At 39.1% G+C, this 15,737-nt stretch overlaps 1 protein-coding gene across 1 annotated transcript in view; it reads right to left on the reverse strand.

Annotated features, from left to right (window-relative positions):
• The window catches only part of LOC122811050, a 746,005-nt gene that overhangs the window by 708,393 nt on the left and 21,875 nt on the right, over positions 1 to 15,737 (reverse strand). Inside the window, exon 2 of the mRNA XM_044082592.1 lies at positions 1,776 to 1,913. Coding sequence (XP_043938527.1) covers positions 1,776 to 1,890 — 115 coding nt within the window. The 5' untranslated portion in view covers positions 1,891 to 1,913. The remainder of the gene's footprint in view (positions 1 to 1,775; positions 1,914 to 15,737) is intronic.

Here is a 15,737-nt window from a genome sequence, read left to right on the forward strand (position 1 = left end):
CTAGACAACTACCTAAAGAAGGAAAAAATGTGACTTTGCAAGGTGCACTGTGGTCCACAGAGAATAGCATCATAACTTTAGCATGGATGGAGCAGTGGGAAGCTAGTTGTCTAAGTAAGGGAAGGTCCTGCCTCCATGCAGTCTCAGGGGAGCTGCTACTATTGACATGCAGTGAGTAAACATCGTGGGATGGGGTGACAATGAAGGGACAAGTTCTGAAGTGATGACTACTACTTTGTGGACTGCTGTAGGTGACAAGATCATCAAAAGAGCACATCTACTCTCCTTCTGACAAACAAGGAAGGATCAACTGTTTTTTGATGAAACAAAAGGTTCCTTTTGGTACAAAGGAAGTAAGGTCACTTTGATCCAGTATTGGCCTTATGTGTTTTCCTTTGTTTGGAACCAAAAAGTATCTGTAAGACTGGCATCAAAAATAATTTGGAATATCATCTTAAGCCTTTCTGGTCAAGTGGGATCTTTTGGATGGCAATTATTTGCAAGAGCTTTAGCATTTTTTTCTTTGCTGCTTGTTTTTGCTAGTTGAGTTGGATATCTGTCATGTGAAACATGGAGGCTGCAAAGGTGACTCACTATCCTTGGTGGTTATCTGCATATGTTCAAAAGGACAAATGGCAGATAGAGGAACCCAGATGGACTCCACATCAGAAAAGTCAGGCAAGTCCTCACGGACACTGCTTGCCATGTGTGGGATGACTGTGGCCTCTTGAAGAGCACTGACAATCCTTTCTTTTTTTACCTTGGAATGTTTTATCATTTACCAGACACCTCTTATAAAGTGCTAAAACCTTGGTCAATATTTGAATGTGGATGCAGATGGACAGGGAAAGTGGTCAAGTAGTAAACAAGGTTTATGGCATAATTCTATGCATCAAAAAATACAATCTACTATCACTTGATCACAACAGAGTCTTGCATTTTGTTGTAAATGCTTATGGAGTCTTAAAGCATGATGATGACTAATATCAGACACTAACAACATCAGAGTCTGCATTTCTATATCAGTCTTAATGCTTTCCTATTACTCGACACTAAAGTTTAAAGTAAAATGAAAGAATATAACTTTACTGCTAAAAGATTGTCTGATAACCCCTAGCCATCAAACAACTAAGTGCCTTAGTAAGAGAGCTTACATTCCACGTTTACAACAGCCTGCAAAATACAGTGTTCGGTTAATGTACCTCCAAAAAGTTATAAAAACATAAGTATTAAATTTTCTATGGAATAAATGCATTACCAAGAAACTTCTGTGTAATATTCATTTGCCATTCACTTTTTTGTAGTGCTGTTTAACCTATCTAAACACTTGCATCTCATTAGCAGTTTTAGTTTGTAAAACCCCAGCTGCCAAGTCTCTGTTCTCACACCAGTGGCCAACTTTATTGAATACTCTGATGCACATGATTTAATGCTCTCGCTTGTTTCCCATTACTTCACTGGAAAATATTTTTTGAGCTTGGTGACCATCCATCAGGACGCAGTCCCCATGAAGTACCCATCCTGCACCAGCCTAGCAGATGCTATCATGCTTTATGCTGTGAAGTGGATGGGTGCCAAAGGCTACTTAATATTCCTTTTCCACATGCTTTCTGACTGTGGGCTTTCATCATTTTCAAAGCCAGTTAAAATACCAAATGAGTTGATCTTCACTTCATCTTGTTGCATCAGTTGTTTAGCTGTGCAGATTTGTATTAGATAGGCTTTATTTGTAAACATCAATTAATTCTATTCATTTATCTTTTTTTTCTACTTACCAATCACAATAAACAGGCAAACACTTAAACCCAAGCTCAGAGTTGCTGCATAGTAGTAAGATGCATAGCGGGTGCTGGTGAGAAAGTTCAGTGATGTGATATCAGTGTGCTCCATTTTGCAAAGGTAAATCTGGTGCTCTGCAGCAAAACACAATGGAGTTAAAACTCTTAGACAAACAGAATCTCAGAGATATATTAGTCAAGAACAGCATACAGACCTGGAATATACATTTGCAGTCTGCAATTATTTCATGCTCAAAAAATGTTCAGTTTGGCCTAATTAAGTTCTAACAGGACAGGAAAACACTGAAGACTACACAGAATATCGGGAAATTTCTGAATGTTGTTAGTGTGCAAAATCCATGGAAAAGCAGGTGTAAGGTGATGCTAAACAATGTAATTTTACAGATATTGAAAAATGTAATAAATAATTGTCTCGATATTAACTGTAACATGAGATTAAAGCTGTAGATATTTAATGAAATGGGTACAGAATAATAAAACTGTGTATGCAATAAGCAAATTGGAACATATATAATTCAGATGGGAGATTGTGTACAATATGATCTGATGTTGTCATTTTCATTCATTCCTCAACCTGTGGGTTTGGATCCGACTCAGCTGCTTTCTGTAGCCCTGGGATCGGATTCTTGACCTTCTCCCCTATCCATAATGCCTCATTCCTCAAAATTACCTTAGATATTGTTGCTGCTCAACAAGACAGAATGGGATTGTGACTACCTCTAGCTCATACTGGGTGAGTGTGTTTGTGCATTTTAGCTTCCTATTTCATAGCTTTCTTGTTTTGTTTTCTAACCACCTTTACTCTGCTATAGATTAAAAAAGTACTTTATTCCTAGTTTAATCTCTTCTAGTTTCCTCGTCGTTAGACCTATCTACTCTCACTTTCCTCTCTTTCTCTTGCTTTCTTGTTAGAGAGCTTAAAATGTCTGAGAAACCAGTTGGTTTTAAAAAATGCACTTCCTGTGGACACAAGATTCCTCAATCTGATGCCCACAGGAGTGCGTTTAATGCTTAGGCCCTAAACATTTGGAGTCTCCTTACTACATTTGTGTGGGTTTTAACCAGCATGCCTTAAGTGACAGGAGGAATAAGTTAATTCTTAAAGGCCTTCTGCCTTATTCTGCTTCCTTGCTTGGCACTTCTTCCTCAGGGGCTCAAACCCCCAAGAAACAAAAGGAATCCTGCGAACACTGAAAGTGTTTTCCAGATAAGGCTTCTCTGTTACACATAGAGGCCCACTGGATATATGCAAATGACCCTTTAAGGACATCAAGTGTTTCAGCTACATGGCTTCTAATGCCCATGACCTTTTTTTTCCACTTTTTAAGTCTTTACAGTTACATTCAGGCCAATAAAGCAAAACCCAATTAGCTGTGGACATACATGTTTCTGTCTTTTTATTGACCTTATCAGCACAGCATAACAGCTGGTGGGGTTTGGTTTTACTTATGTAACCATAAAGACTAATCCTTTCTGCTAATCCATTCATAGACAGGTGATGGGGAACATATATGAAATGCTTCATGTCATTTGTGAAACTTTTAAACTATTCCTAAGTAAACTGTGAGCCATTCACTCTGATAATGTTTTACAGACACTGTCTGACGTTCTGTATATTCTCCGAGTTCCCAGTCACATGCAAATAGCCTTTATGGGCCCACAACAATTAAAAATAGAAAATGGGGTATGTAAAACCGGTAGGGATCTGCTGTCATGATTCTGAAGGACATTCCCAAGGATATGATGGTGCATTTTAGACAACTTAACATCCAATACAGCTTTCTGCTTAATGTCCAATTTCTGTGCCAGTTACAAGGCAGACATTTTTACCTCACATGTAGTACTCAGAACTGTGGTAGGTAGCTTGGGAGTAATTTACTACCCCATATCATGACATTAGGGTTCTTTGGTATATGAGTAACTGTTCCATCTTTCCTACAGGGTGCAGTGAATCATCAAGTTTAGGCCAGCATTGTAAGAAAATGTCATGTATATTTGCAATAGTACTGGATAAAATTGGATTTCCTTCTGGATGAGTTTATTGGTTAACAGTTAGTTGTTCAGCTATTCTCAAGCAGAATAGATCTATGGATCCACTGGATGTGCAGTGTTGATGTTCTGGGCTTTTTGATACAGCAGTTATTCGTATGTTGCTCAGTTACTCTGAATTCCATGTTTTTAAGATCATGTTTCCCATGCAAACAGACACAGGAATAGGAGGTTTGGGTGTGGCTTGAGGATGGCTGCGTGAGAAGGGTTTGGAAATGTTGCAGATGGAGAGGTTTCTCTTTAGTTGAAGTCAAAACTTGGGAGACAAATTGTTGGGTACAAAACAGACTTTTGTGGGTGAATTTGGTTTTGTTCCATATGGCTTTCATAAGGAGCTTCAGAATAAGGGGAAATGTGAGAAGTGAGTAGAGAATTCCTTATGGCCATTCCTGGACTACAGCATCACTGGTCATCTGTCTCTGTGAAGAGATTAAGAAGAAACAGCTGATGCTTTGGCACTCTTGGGGGAGTAAAACATGTATGCAGCATGGTTTGCCCAACAGTGAAACAAAACTCTTCCGACTGATACACTTAGGAATGACCTGAGCAACATCAGAAAGCAATGACCAAGCCTGCTCACTACAGAAATGGCTTAACCAAGGATGTGGGTAGATATTACAAAGTGATAACGAGAAATAGCCCATTAAAAAAACATCATGGCCTCCCAGCAAAGGGGGTTGGAGTGAGTTCCACCCTGCTTGTTAATACACCAAACTGCAGCCATATAGGTGTGTATTGGTATCACACCTTGAAGTACAGTGACCTGGAAGACCAGCAACACCAACAGGACCACCCTCATTTCCAAAATGTTTATGTGTAGACTGGCCTCCATCAGTGACCCCAACTCCTGTATTGTCTGCCCTAAGCAATGTCCCCCACCAAAGGGAACATGCAGCCATGGTGGAGTCACTAAGGGCTGGGGAAAAAGTGCTGTGCGGAATCGGGATGGGATAATAAAGCCACTATGTCAGGTGTCATCTGCAAACATTAGATGTTTTGGCAAGAGATGACAATGTGTCTGAACACTGAGCCCATTGTACTTTCATGGTCAGCGGGAGGATCCTCATGTAAAATCTGGCAAAAAGGACCATGTACATTGTCACTACCATATGTTCTGGCAGCCTGAGACATACCTTTTGTGACAGAGTTTGCTGATATTAGGGCTTGTAGTTTGCAGTGGCGGATTTAGGCATGGACGCAGGGGCGCGCGCCGGCCCCTTTTTCAATTTTTTTTTTTTTTTTTTTTTGGAAATCGCGCCAACCCAATTTTTTTGGAAGTCCCAATCAATCTTTCCGAAGAAACCTGTCACCAACGGGCCAAATACATAGATCGGAGATGATTGGAGGTTGCAATCAGGTTGGGTGAGCGAGCGAGCGACTGAAACACCATAACTAAGGAGGTGTTGTTAGGCAGCCGTTATGGAATGTACTTGACATCTGTACGCGTTTTATGAGGAGGACCTTTCAGTTGATCCTAACCGGAACACTAACATTGGCATGTTGCAGCCTGATGTGTGAACAGCACTTGGATCACGGATATTTATTGGATTTACAGGAAAATGGCATGATTCGCTTGTAATGGATATGATGACTTACTTGGCTGATGTTTTGGTGGTCCCTTCGCCTTTGCGTATTGTAAGAAGCAGTTACACCTTCATTTTGGGATTACTAATAATAGTGCAGGAGTCCATTGGGTCTAATGTATCAGGTAAGAGAGGCCATATGGTTCCCTGTTTTCCAGACGTTGAGTTGTATGGATTAAAACATACTTTGCACAGGCAGTGTAGTTTTGACTCTCCCTCTGAAATGACTTTTCATTCACAGAATCGTTCTTGTCTGAACAGTGAGTGCTAGGAGCAAAACAGTTAAAGGAAATGTGATCATAGAATTGTTAGCTTTCTGCAGACAGTAAGCAATTAATAAGGAGATTGTGTCTGTGGGGCTGGTACTTTGCAGTCCTCTAAAGTGTTGCTGTTGATAAAAGTGCTGTTTTTTGTAATTCACAGATGCATCATATAAACAGTATGGAAAAAAGCAGTTGCAGTGCAGGGCAAAATATCAGTTTGTCAAGTCAAAATCAGTTTTTTTAAGCTGATATTACATTGTTTGGACTATTTGCTTTCTGCAGTAAGTGGTGGTGTTTTAAATTACTACGTTGAGAAAAATGCACTATCTTTGAGTGGTTACCTCTGCTTTTATTGCACCGATTTTTTGACACCAGCGTGTGATGCATACCTCTCAACTGTCCCTGATTTCCAGGATATCCCTGATTTAGACTCCAAAATTTAGCTCTGTCCCTCTTAATCCCTCCTAAAACTGGTGATTCTTGGAGGAAGGGTGGTGAATTATACTCAATAAATAATGGCAGTAAGTAAGAGTTATAGATTTCTTTTATTTCACAAAATGTATAGTAATTAACATTCTGCCAATGTCTCAAGTTAATAGTATTAATATTTCATAAATGTCCCTGATTTTTTTCTGGGTTTGTCCCTGATTCATTTGAAATATGTCCCTGATTATTTGAGAGCTATGATGTGATGAGAGTTGAGGAAAGTTTGTCTTGGTGCATTAAAAAATGTACTATGTAGTTCACCCATATGAGCATTTATTACACAAAGTCTAACAATGTATTTTTTTCTTGAATTGAGTCCACTGTATTTTATTTCCGTCATTTACCACTAGTATGTGAACTCTGTGGGAGTTGCATTACACAAGTTATATGGTACATAAGCAGTGGCTTTGCAGCTTGCATGCACAGTATTACATTTTGTAGTGTAATGTATCTGTGGCAATGGAATCATTTTTCATTAATATAATAATTAATTTCTCAGTTAATGGTGCATCGATATTTAATGATCTTAAGTGCATTAGCAAGAATACATTGAGCTTCTAGAGTGTCTTTTCTTTGAATGTTTTGATAGCAGAAAGATATCCTGTTCCTAGGGCCATAAATGTTTGAAAGGTTGCCTGTCTCTGCTTAGAATTAAAATGGCACTCATAGCTCTCAGTTGCTATGATTTACACATAGGCATGGTTATGTTCCCTTAAAGTAAGCCTTTCTCCTTTTGGATTTATGATGTTTTTGTCTCATAAAATCAGTTTTTGTCTCATAAAATCAGCCTGTTTATCAGTACACATACTATTAAGTAATTAAAATAAACTTATACAGAGATTCATTAGTATGTAAAGTGCATATTTTGTAAAAAAATAAGAAAGTCCTACTCTTTCTGATCATGTGTTTTGATTTTTAAAGGCCAGGGCTGTGATTTTTAATGCTCAGAAGCTGAGAGTTATGATGGGGCATGATGACATTATTTCAGTGTGGCAGACTGTATTGTTGTTTGTTTCTTTATATACAAAAACAAGGAATCCTTGAATTAAGCATTTACTTTCAAGAGGTGAGAAGGGTATCTGCAAAAACATTTAAACGACTATTGTAATGGTAAATAGTGTTAACTGAAGAATTAATTTTTTACAGGAAGAGGTGTTGGAGAGCTAGTACTATCAAGTGATTTTTTTTTGGGTGGTGGTGATTATAAATCAGTGGGTAAAAGTCACATTACTGTTACCTTATTATTGGTCTGAAGTGAGTATTCAAAAAGGTCAACCATACTATTCTGTTATACCTCCTTTTCAGTATGACTTTTTTTATTATGCGTTACAGTGGTTGGCCTCATATGTAAATTAAAAGACTTTCCACGGTAACTCCACAAGTGTGAATGGCACTTTCCAAGCAGGAGTTTAACAGAGTTCAGCTCAATACCTTTATTATATTTTCTGTTTGTGAATGTCTACCTTTCAATATCCCATCTAGTAACTCCAGTCTTTACACTAACAGTATAGTCATTCTCATCTCAAACTCGTGTTCTATCACTAGGCACCAAAGCAGCTTACACAAGAGTTAGACAATCTTAGAACTAGATGAAGTGGACTTTGTAGTTATCTGCAGCAAATCCCAAGGCTAACTCAACAGTACAAATAAATGGCTCACAACAGATTTCATTCCAACAGTCACTCTGCAGAGATAATTGGGGTTACTTCCTGATCAATATTAGGGACAATATTAGTGTTAACTTGTGACATTGGCAGAATTAGAGAATGTGAATTCATATACATTTTCTGAAGTAAACAAAGTATTTCCATAATTTGGTCTGCAAAGCTATGGAAAGGATCATCATGGACCTCATAAATAAAGATATTGGGGACCTACAGACACTGGATCCTACCCAGTTCGGCTTTGTTAAGGGCAGATCCTGCCTCTTAAACCTGGTTGATTTCTTTGAAACAGTCACCAAGGCCATTGACGAGGGGAAGGTGGTCCACACAGCCTACCTGGACCTCGCAAAAGCCTTCGATACAATACCCCACTCGGGAATTATAGATAAGCTCACCAGCTTAAATATAAACCCCTATGTCACTAGATGGATTGCAAACTGGCTCAAGGACAGAACCCACATGGTTAGAATTGCTGGAGCCATGTCAGACTCCAAACCAGTTACAAGTGGTGTCCCACAAGGCTCAGTCCTGGGACCTGTCTTGTTCGGTATATATTTCTCGGAGGTACAGGCCAACACGGAAGGACTGTGGCTGACCAAGTTCGCAGATGACTGCAAACTGGGCACCATAATCGACTCTCCAGCCGAGACAAGCATCCTCCAAAAGGGCCTCATAGAAACAAACAACTGGTGCCAGAGCCATGGCCTCAAGCTAAATGCCAAAAAGTGTATAGTCATCCCCTTTGGCAGAAACAAAGTGCCCACAAATTACCACATAGGTGGTAATCCATTAAGTACAGAAGAAGTAATTAGGGACCTGGGGACCCAAGTTGATAGCAATCTCTCATTTGACAACCACGTGGCCAAAGTAGTTAGAAAAACATTTTATATAGCCCACCTAATCATGAAGGGATTCACGTCTAGATCAGGGGAGGTCATCGTGCCTCTTTACTCATCCCTCATCAGGCCCATAATTGAGTACAATGCCCCTTTTGGGATGTACCTTACCAGACACCTGCAGCAACTGGAAAGACCCCAAAAGTACCTCACCAAGAGGATCAAAGGGCTCAAACAGATGCCATATGCTGCCCGGTTAAAGAAACTCCAGCTCTACTCAGTGGCATACCACCTGTTCAGAGGCGATCTGTGCCTGACGTATAAAGCCATGTCCAACCTTAATGGACATGCTGCACCTCAGAAAATCCAAATCCCATCGAGCTATGCGCTCGAGAGACTTGAACCTCAGCACTGAAATAAATAAGACATGCTGGAGGGACAGATTCATAACCCAGAGGCTCCCTTCACTCTGGAATAAAATCCCAGTCCAGGTTAGGCAGAGTCCCTCATTGACTCTCTTCAAGAGGAATCTTGATGAGTGGATGGGAGATCATAGGTTTACCCTGGGTATCACTTCTGTGTCACTGTTAGACAGAGGCACAGTATACTAACCTCGAAAAAGGGCATAGCAAAATAAATTTAAAATGGGTGGCGAAAGCCAAACACATTCTGGCTAGGCTTATAAATGCCCTAGGGCAGATAGCCTAGTATGAACCATCTCTTATAATTTAGGCGCGTTGGTGAGAGCTGTCAGTAATTGTTGTCGGAAGACAAACAATCTTGTTCAATTTTAAAATAAAAATAGCTGGACAAATTGTCGTTTGAAACGACTTATAACTACTGCTACTGGAGAGATCTACTTTGAGGTATGTGCTAATTCTTTTGACACCACCAATTTTCAAGCCGCCAAAGAAGCGGGGTATGAATAGCACTCTGTGCTAGAAAAACAGATTCAGATGCATTCGCACAAATCAATACTATTTAATTTCCAAAGTTATTTTAATATCCAGCACGTAAAGTAGGCATGCGCCAAATGTCACAGCTAGGCTGTCCCACATCCCTTGAACTCAAACCCTAAGGCCGGCGGTTACATACCATGTTGTTACTGCTACTAGGGAATAAGTTAACCTTTGAAATGGCTCACATCAACACTACTACTCATTCTCCAACAGTTTTTAGAACAGAGTCTGCAGTCGGCCCCCGAGTCTTTCCCGGGTGGGGGGTGGGAAACAGACTGAAGGAGTGGGGACCAAGAGAAGGTGAGCTGTCACCAGGGACTGAGTGACTCTACTGGCATTAAGTAACTAAGGGAGACTTGAATGGAGATGTTGACCACTGACATTTGTCATTGTTAAGACTCTTAACTTGAGACAGGTGTGTCAATGAATACCACATGTATTCTGATGTCAATTAAATGCTAGCTCATACAGCTGCATTTCTTAACCCATTCATCTAAAATCATTCACAGTTACTTATTCCAGCTCTTAAGACAGTTGTAAAAGTTGTGCATTTGACACGTAGTATGGTACACTTACCCTCACACGGATACAGACAAGTGCACGCACACACCCATGTGCCACCAGTTCCCACCATTAAATCAGTTTATTTCACTTCGTTTCAAATTGCTGCAGTTCTTTTCTGTTTAATTTTCTGTGGTTGACTTTTCCCAATATCAGACAATTCTCAAATCCTCATTCTGGGAAAAAATGCTTCATTCGGGTTAGGTGGTGAAGCACACATCAGCATGTTAACTGTGATAGACGCCAGCACAGCACTATATTCAAAACTTGCATTTAAAAAAATGTCTGTCTAGTTAGTGTTTGCTTTGTTATTTCTGTCCTGAAGTGCCATTAAATTATGTTAGTATTGGCATGTCTGATATCCAGCGGAATTCTTTATAATATTGTCTATCCTGCTAGTGTTGGACTAGCGAGTAGTCCTTATTGCTTCTTGGTGCCATGATTTGTTTGATGTCTGATATCATCTTACGACTTCAATTGATCTGAGCACATTAACAAAGTGAATGACTGAATGAGGAAATGCCTTTAGATGACCCATAAATCCAATTGTTCATTTTATGCATTTATTTTGCATTGTCTTGTTTTGCTTTGCTTCTTTCTCGGAAGACAGCTACAGCAGTTCCCTGCAGGTCCCAAGGAGAGTCTCCAGTTTATAAGCGATTTGGTTGGTATAAAAATGGTTAAAGGGTTCAATTCCTAATCAGGGAGTTTCAGCTCTACTGTATGTTTTTAATTATTTTGGGTATGTCTATCTGTGGAATAAATGTACTTACACAAGGAATCTGATGTATTAGGGGGTATTACTGTCCTTAAATTATGTGAATATTCTATAAAAGGGCCTTACAGAAACATATGCCTGGTGCCAAAGCCATGGGCTCAAGCTTAATGCCAAAAAATGTATAGTTATCCCCTTTGGAAAAAAACATGTACCCATGAACTACCACATAGGTGGCAGGACACTAAACATCAAAAGTGTGATGAAAGACTTTGGGACACAAGTGGACAGTGGTCTCACTTTCGATAACCACATCGCCACAACAGTCACAAAATCCTTCTATGTGGCACACCTCATCACTAAGGACTTTTCATCCAGAAAAAAGGTCATTGTCCCACTGTACTCATCCCTCATTAGACCCATTATAGAGTATAATGCACCATTTGGTATGTACCTCACAAGACATCTGCAACAGCTGGAAAGGCCACAGAAATACCTCACTAAAAGAATCACAGGGCTAAAGCTGATGCCATATGCTGACCGTCTAAAAAAAACTCCAGCTATACTCTGTGGCATATCGTCTACTCAGAGGCGATCTCTGCTTAACATACAAGGCCATGTCAAACCCTGAGCTGTTGGACGTGCTCCACTTAAAGAAATCCCAATCCCTCAGAGCCACATGCTCCAGGGATCTAAACCTTATCACAATGAACAAAACATGCTGGAGGGAGAGGTTCCTGACCCAGAGACTCCCCATACTCTTGAATAGACTGCCCATACTTGTCAAGCAGAGCACCTCATTGGCCCTCTTCAAAAGGAACCTTGAAGATTGGATGGGAGATAGGAAATTCACCCCGGGGATCATGTCAGTCGCCCTGCTAGACAGAGAAGTAAATATTGTGGGAAAAATTTCCAGGGAATTGTTATGGCTAGGCTTGCATAGGCCTTAGGGCCGATAGCCTAGTACCAACCTATGAACCTATAAAAAGGAATATGTCGGCCTCTGTGTGTTTAAAGTTTAACATGGAAAGAAAATTACTCAAAACAGCTGGATTGATATCATTTTTAGGGTATTGGTTTCATATAGGACTTATCAGTTAAGCAGTTAAAACTAAATAATTGTAAGCTGCCTTCATTCAACATAAACAGTAAAATAAAATAAAAGTACTTTGCTTGCAGTTGTCCTTAAGTTAAGTTGCATGTTTTGGAACCATAGAAAGGATAATGGATGACCCTTACCAGTAGTCAAAACATTAACACTGTGCTGCTCCTATTTATGGAAATAGATTTAACTGTAATACAGACACAATCTAAACAGTTTCAGTTTTCCAATAGTCTGAATCAAGGGGTTGGAAATGCATGCACTGAAAGACATATGTAATATTTAATGTCCTAAATGTGAAATTCCTAATGCACAAGAAATTTAGAAATTAACTGTAAAGGTAATACCTGGGTATTGTTTTTGGATTATGATTATAATTTTATTATGACACACACACGCACATGCACATGCGCACACACACACACACACACACACACACACACACACACACACACACACACACACACACACACACACACACACACACACACACACACACACACACACACACACACACACACACACTTCCTCTGAAAACCACAGGACTGACGATGCTGTTTAAGTGTTTATTGGAAAAGTTACTTAAAACATAAGGGATGGTCGTCTCAGGGCATGAATGGTGCTAATTTCTGTACATTTTATCTGTTTGTTTGTTTGTTCATTTATTTATATCTGTTAACTAGTGTAGGGCTCTGATACTTGTACATCAGTTTCAGGTTCATTCTCTGAGTGTAGATATGGGAAAGGGAGAAGCGGTAGTAAGTATACAAAATTTTACAGAAGAGACATGGCACTTGCATGTTTATAAGATGTACAGAGTAATTTCACTAAGGGTATCCAAAGATGTACTATATGAAGCATGTTGTGTGGGCATGTATGGAAAACAGTATCTGGCATGCGAGAATAATATAGGTAACACATCACACAGGCAATGGGTTTGAAATAATGGTTTAAGTCTTTGCCTCATAGACATAAGGTACAGAGTTTGATTCTAACCTTGGCTTATTGAATAGATTTAAAATTACCCTTCTGGGCAGTTAGCCTTAGATTCATGTAGAACCTATCGCAAACATATACAGTATGTACATAGTAGACACAGTGAACCTCTCACAAGGCCTGTCAAAAGTTGTCAATTATACTTTTTTGTATTTTTAATTTTCACCTATTGGTAAGGCAAAAGCTGCATATCTAAATTGGGTAAGAATGTGAGGTAAGAATAGAAATGGAAGAGTCTGATTATAAAGTGGAAGGAGTGGGTTGTTGTAGAGTATATATAGGAAGAATATTAAGGTGGGTGGTCCATATATGTAGAATGGGTTGGAACTGTAGGTGGGGTTCTGAAGTGATTGTCAAGAAACTATAGGTGATGTACTGCAGTGTAAAGAACATATAGAAAGCTGAAGCTCTTTTTTATTTTTTTTATACTTTTGTTGGTTGAGAAAGATTAACAGAGTGGAAAATCCTTTTTTAGGGGATGCCTGGGGAGAAAAGCTCCACAAGATACAGAGAGAAAGTAACACACATGCATATAAAAGTGCTATTGTTGTTTTTAATTAAAAATGTAAACCTGTTAATTGAACTAACATTTTATAAAAACTGCAGTGGTGGCGTTTGGTGAAATGTATTATGAATGCAACACATAAAAATTTGTAGAAGAAACAATGATAATAAGACTGCACATCTTCCAAACAGCAAATGGCAAGTATCATACAGTAATTGAACAAGTGAAACGCTAGTTTGCAGTCAAGGCATCCGACAGGGCTCTGTCCTAGGCCCTTACTTGTTTAGGTTGCAGCTTTCAGATCTAACTTTTTCATCTGATGTGTTCTACAGTCTGTATACTGATGACTTGAAAATAGGCAAGCAGGCTTACATCTGTTATAGGTAGAGCACGTCAGCAAAAGCACTTGACTAAATGTACCATTTGGGTGCAGGAGAATAATATGTTGATAGATACATTAAAATCTAAATAAATGATATTTGAAAGACAAATTGAAGGGTAAATATTTAATACAGCACACCTTGATTGATGCTGTAGATTCATTCAAGGACCTTGGTGTATGTGTAGAGGCAGTTTTAAGTATTTTAATCATACCAAATGGTTATGATGATTATAAAACTGTAGGATGCATATAAAGATTTATAATGTCTAGGAAATGAAAGACTGATAAAATCATTTGCAGGTTACATTAAACCCATACTACAATATGGAATAACAACATGAAAATGTTATAAGAGAGCAAGCAGTAGTAAACTGGAGTACAGCTAAAATATACCAAGGGCATTCATGTATGTGAAAATTTAAGTTATGATGAAAGACTAAAATATCTGAACTTGTACTTCTTATTCAAGCATATAGGGCATTTAGAAATGGCTACCTCTGAGAATGTTTGGGGCTAGCAAAGTGTAGTAGACAGTCATCAGAGAGTCTACATAGAAGATTATATAGGAATGAGAGATGATGCATGAAACAGACAACTAAATTATATTAAAGCAAGCACTAGTTTAAATATTTTTAAAAAATAGCTTGGGTATTTATTATGGGAATGATTGTTTGGTGTATTGGCAGGCTAGAAGGGCATTACTGCACATGCCCAAACTATTTATATATCTGTGTGTGTGTGTGTGTGTGTGTGTGTGTGTGTGTGTGTGTGTGTGTGTGTGTGTGTGTGTGTGTACATACCTAAGTATGTATGCAAAGGAAATGTAACAATTTTGCTCTGCTGGTTTAATAAACTGAAAAAAAGCATAACTTTTTTTCTGTGGGGAAAAATAAATTTATCACACACACAGGTTTTTTCATTTGTCTGCTCCTGTTAGGGGCTGCCACAGCAGATCATCTGTTTCCTTTGGCATTTTTGAACTGCTGGAGAGCAGCACTGCCTCCCCCTCCCACACCCACTCCAGAATTTGTTGAAAGGAGAGCAGAGGTACAGTAGGACTTTTGTTATGAAAACACTAATAAAAGATAATTAATTGTGCTTAAAACCATAGAACGAACCGTAAACAATCCAAAAACATTATGGCCTGCTTAGGAAAGTTTTATGAGTTTATTTATTTGGTACAGTCATTAAATTAATTTATCACAACATCTGTGACTGTGGTATATATTTTATGTCTCATAACAATAATATATATTTCAGAGGGTTTCTTTCCAAGTTTATAACAGTGCATATGCCCAGTATGACATTGAAGGAGAATGATGTGACTTGGTATGGGCAACCAATCATCTTTTCCAGGCATGCACTGAAAATACTTGTACTACCTGTACATGTGTTGTGTGCTGCACAGGAATGACCTATTTCTACTATCATATCCACAGCAAATTCATGTGCAACTGAATGTAAATTGATGTCTTTCCACACGTGATGTCAGAGCTTATTAAGGTAATCTTTTCACAGCCACCAAACCCAGTGTCCCACTTTCCCGCTTTCACCTGGTAGTCAACTAACCAGAATGCGCCCCCCCCCCTTTGCAAATTCCTGGATCCGCCACTGGTTTGGACTATAGAATGTAAATACTGTCATTGGGAAGGGGTGTGTGTGCGTGTGTGTGTAGAAACTTGGCCAAGCAAAGAAAAATATTGTTTACCAATACTCTCTAGTAAGCTGTTATAGTACACACGCTTCTGGTGAATGCTCTGGTGGCTGTGGTGAAACCAAACAGCACTGTACAAAACTGGAAGTGACTGGCTCTAACCCAGAAACAGAGAACCATTCT

The sequence above is a fragment of the Protopterus annectens genome, chromosome 9.part0 (genome assembly GCF_019279795.1).
Source record: "Protopterus annectens isolate FY-2018-M chromosome 9.part0, PAN1.0, whole genome shotgun sequence".
NCBI lineage: Eukaryota > Metazoa > Chordata > Ceratodontiformes > Protopteridae > Protopterus > Protopterus annectens.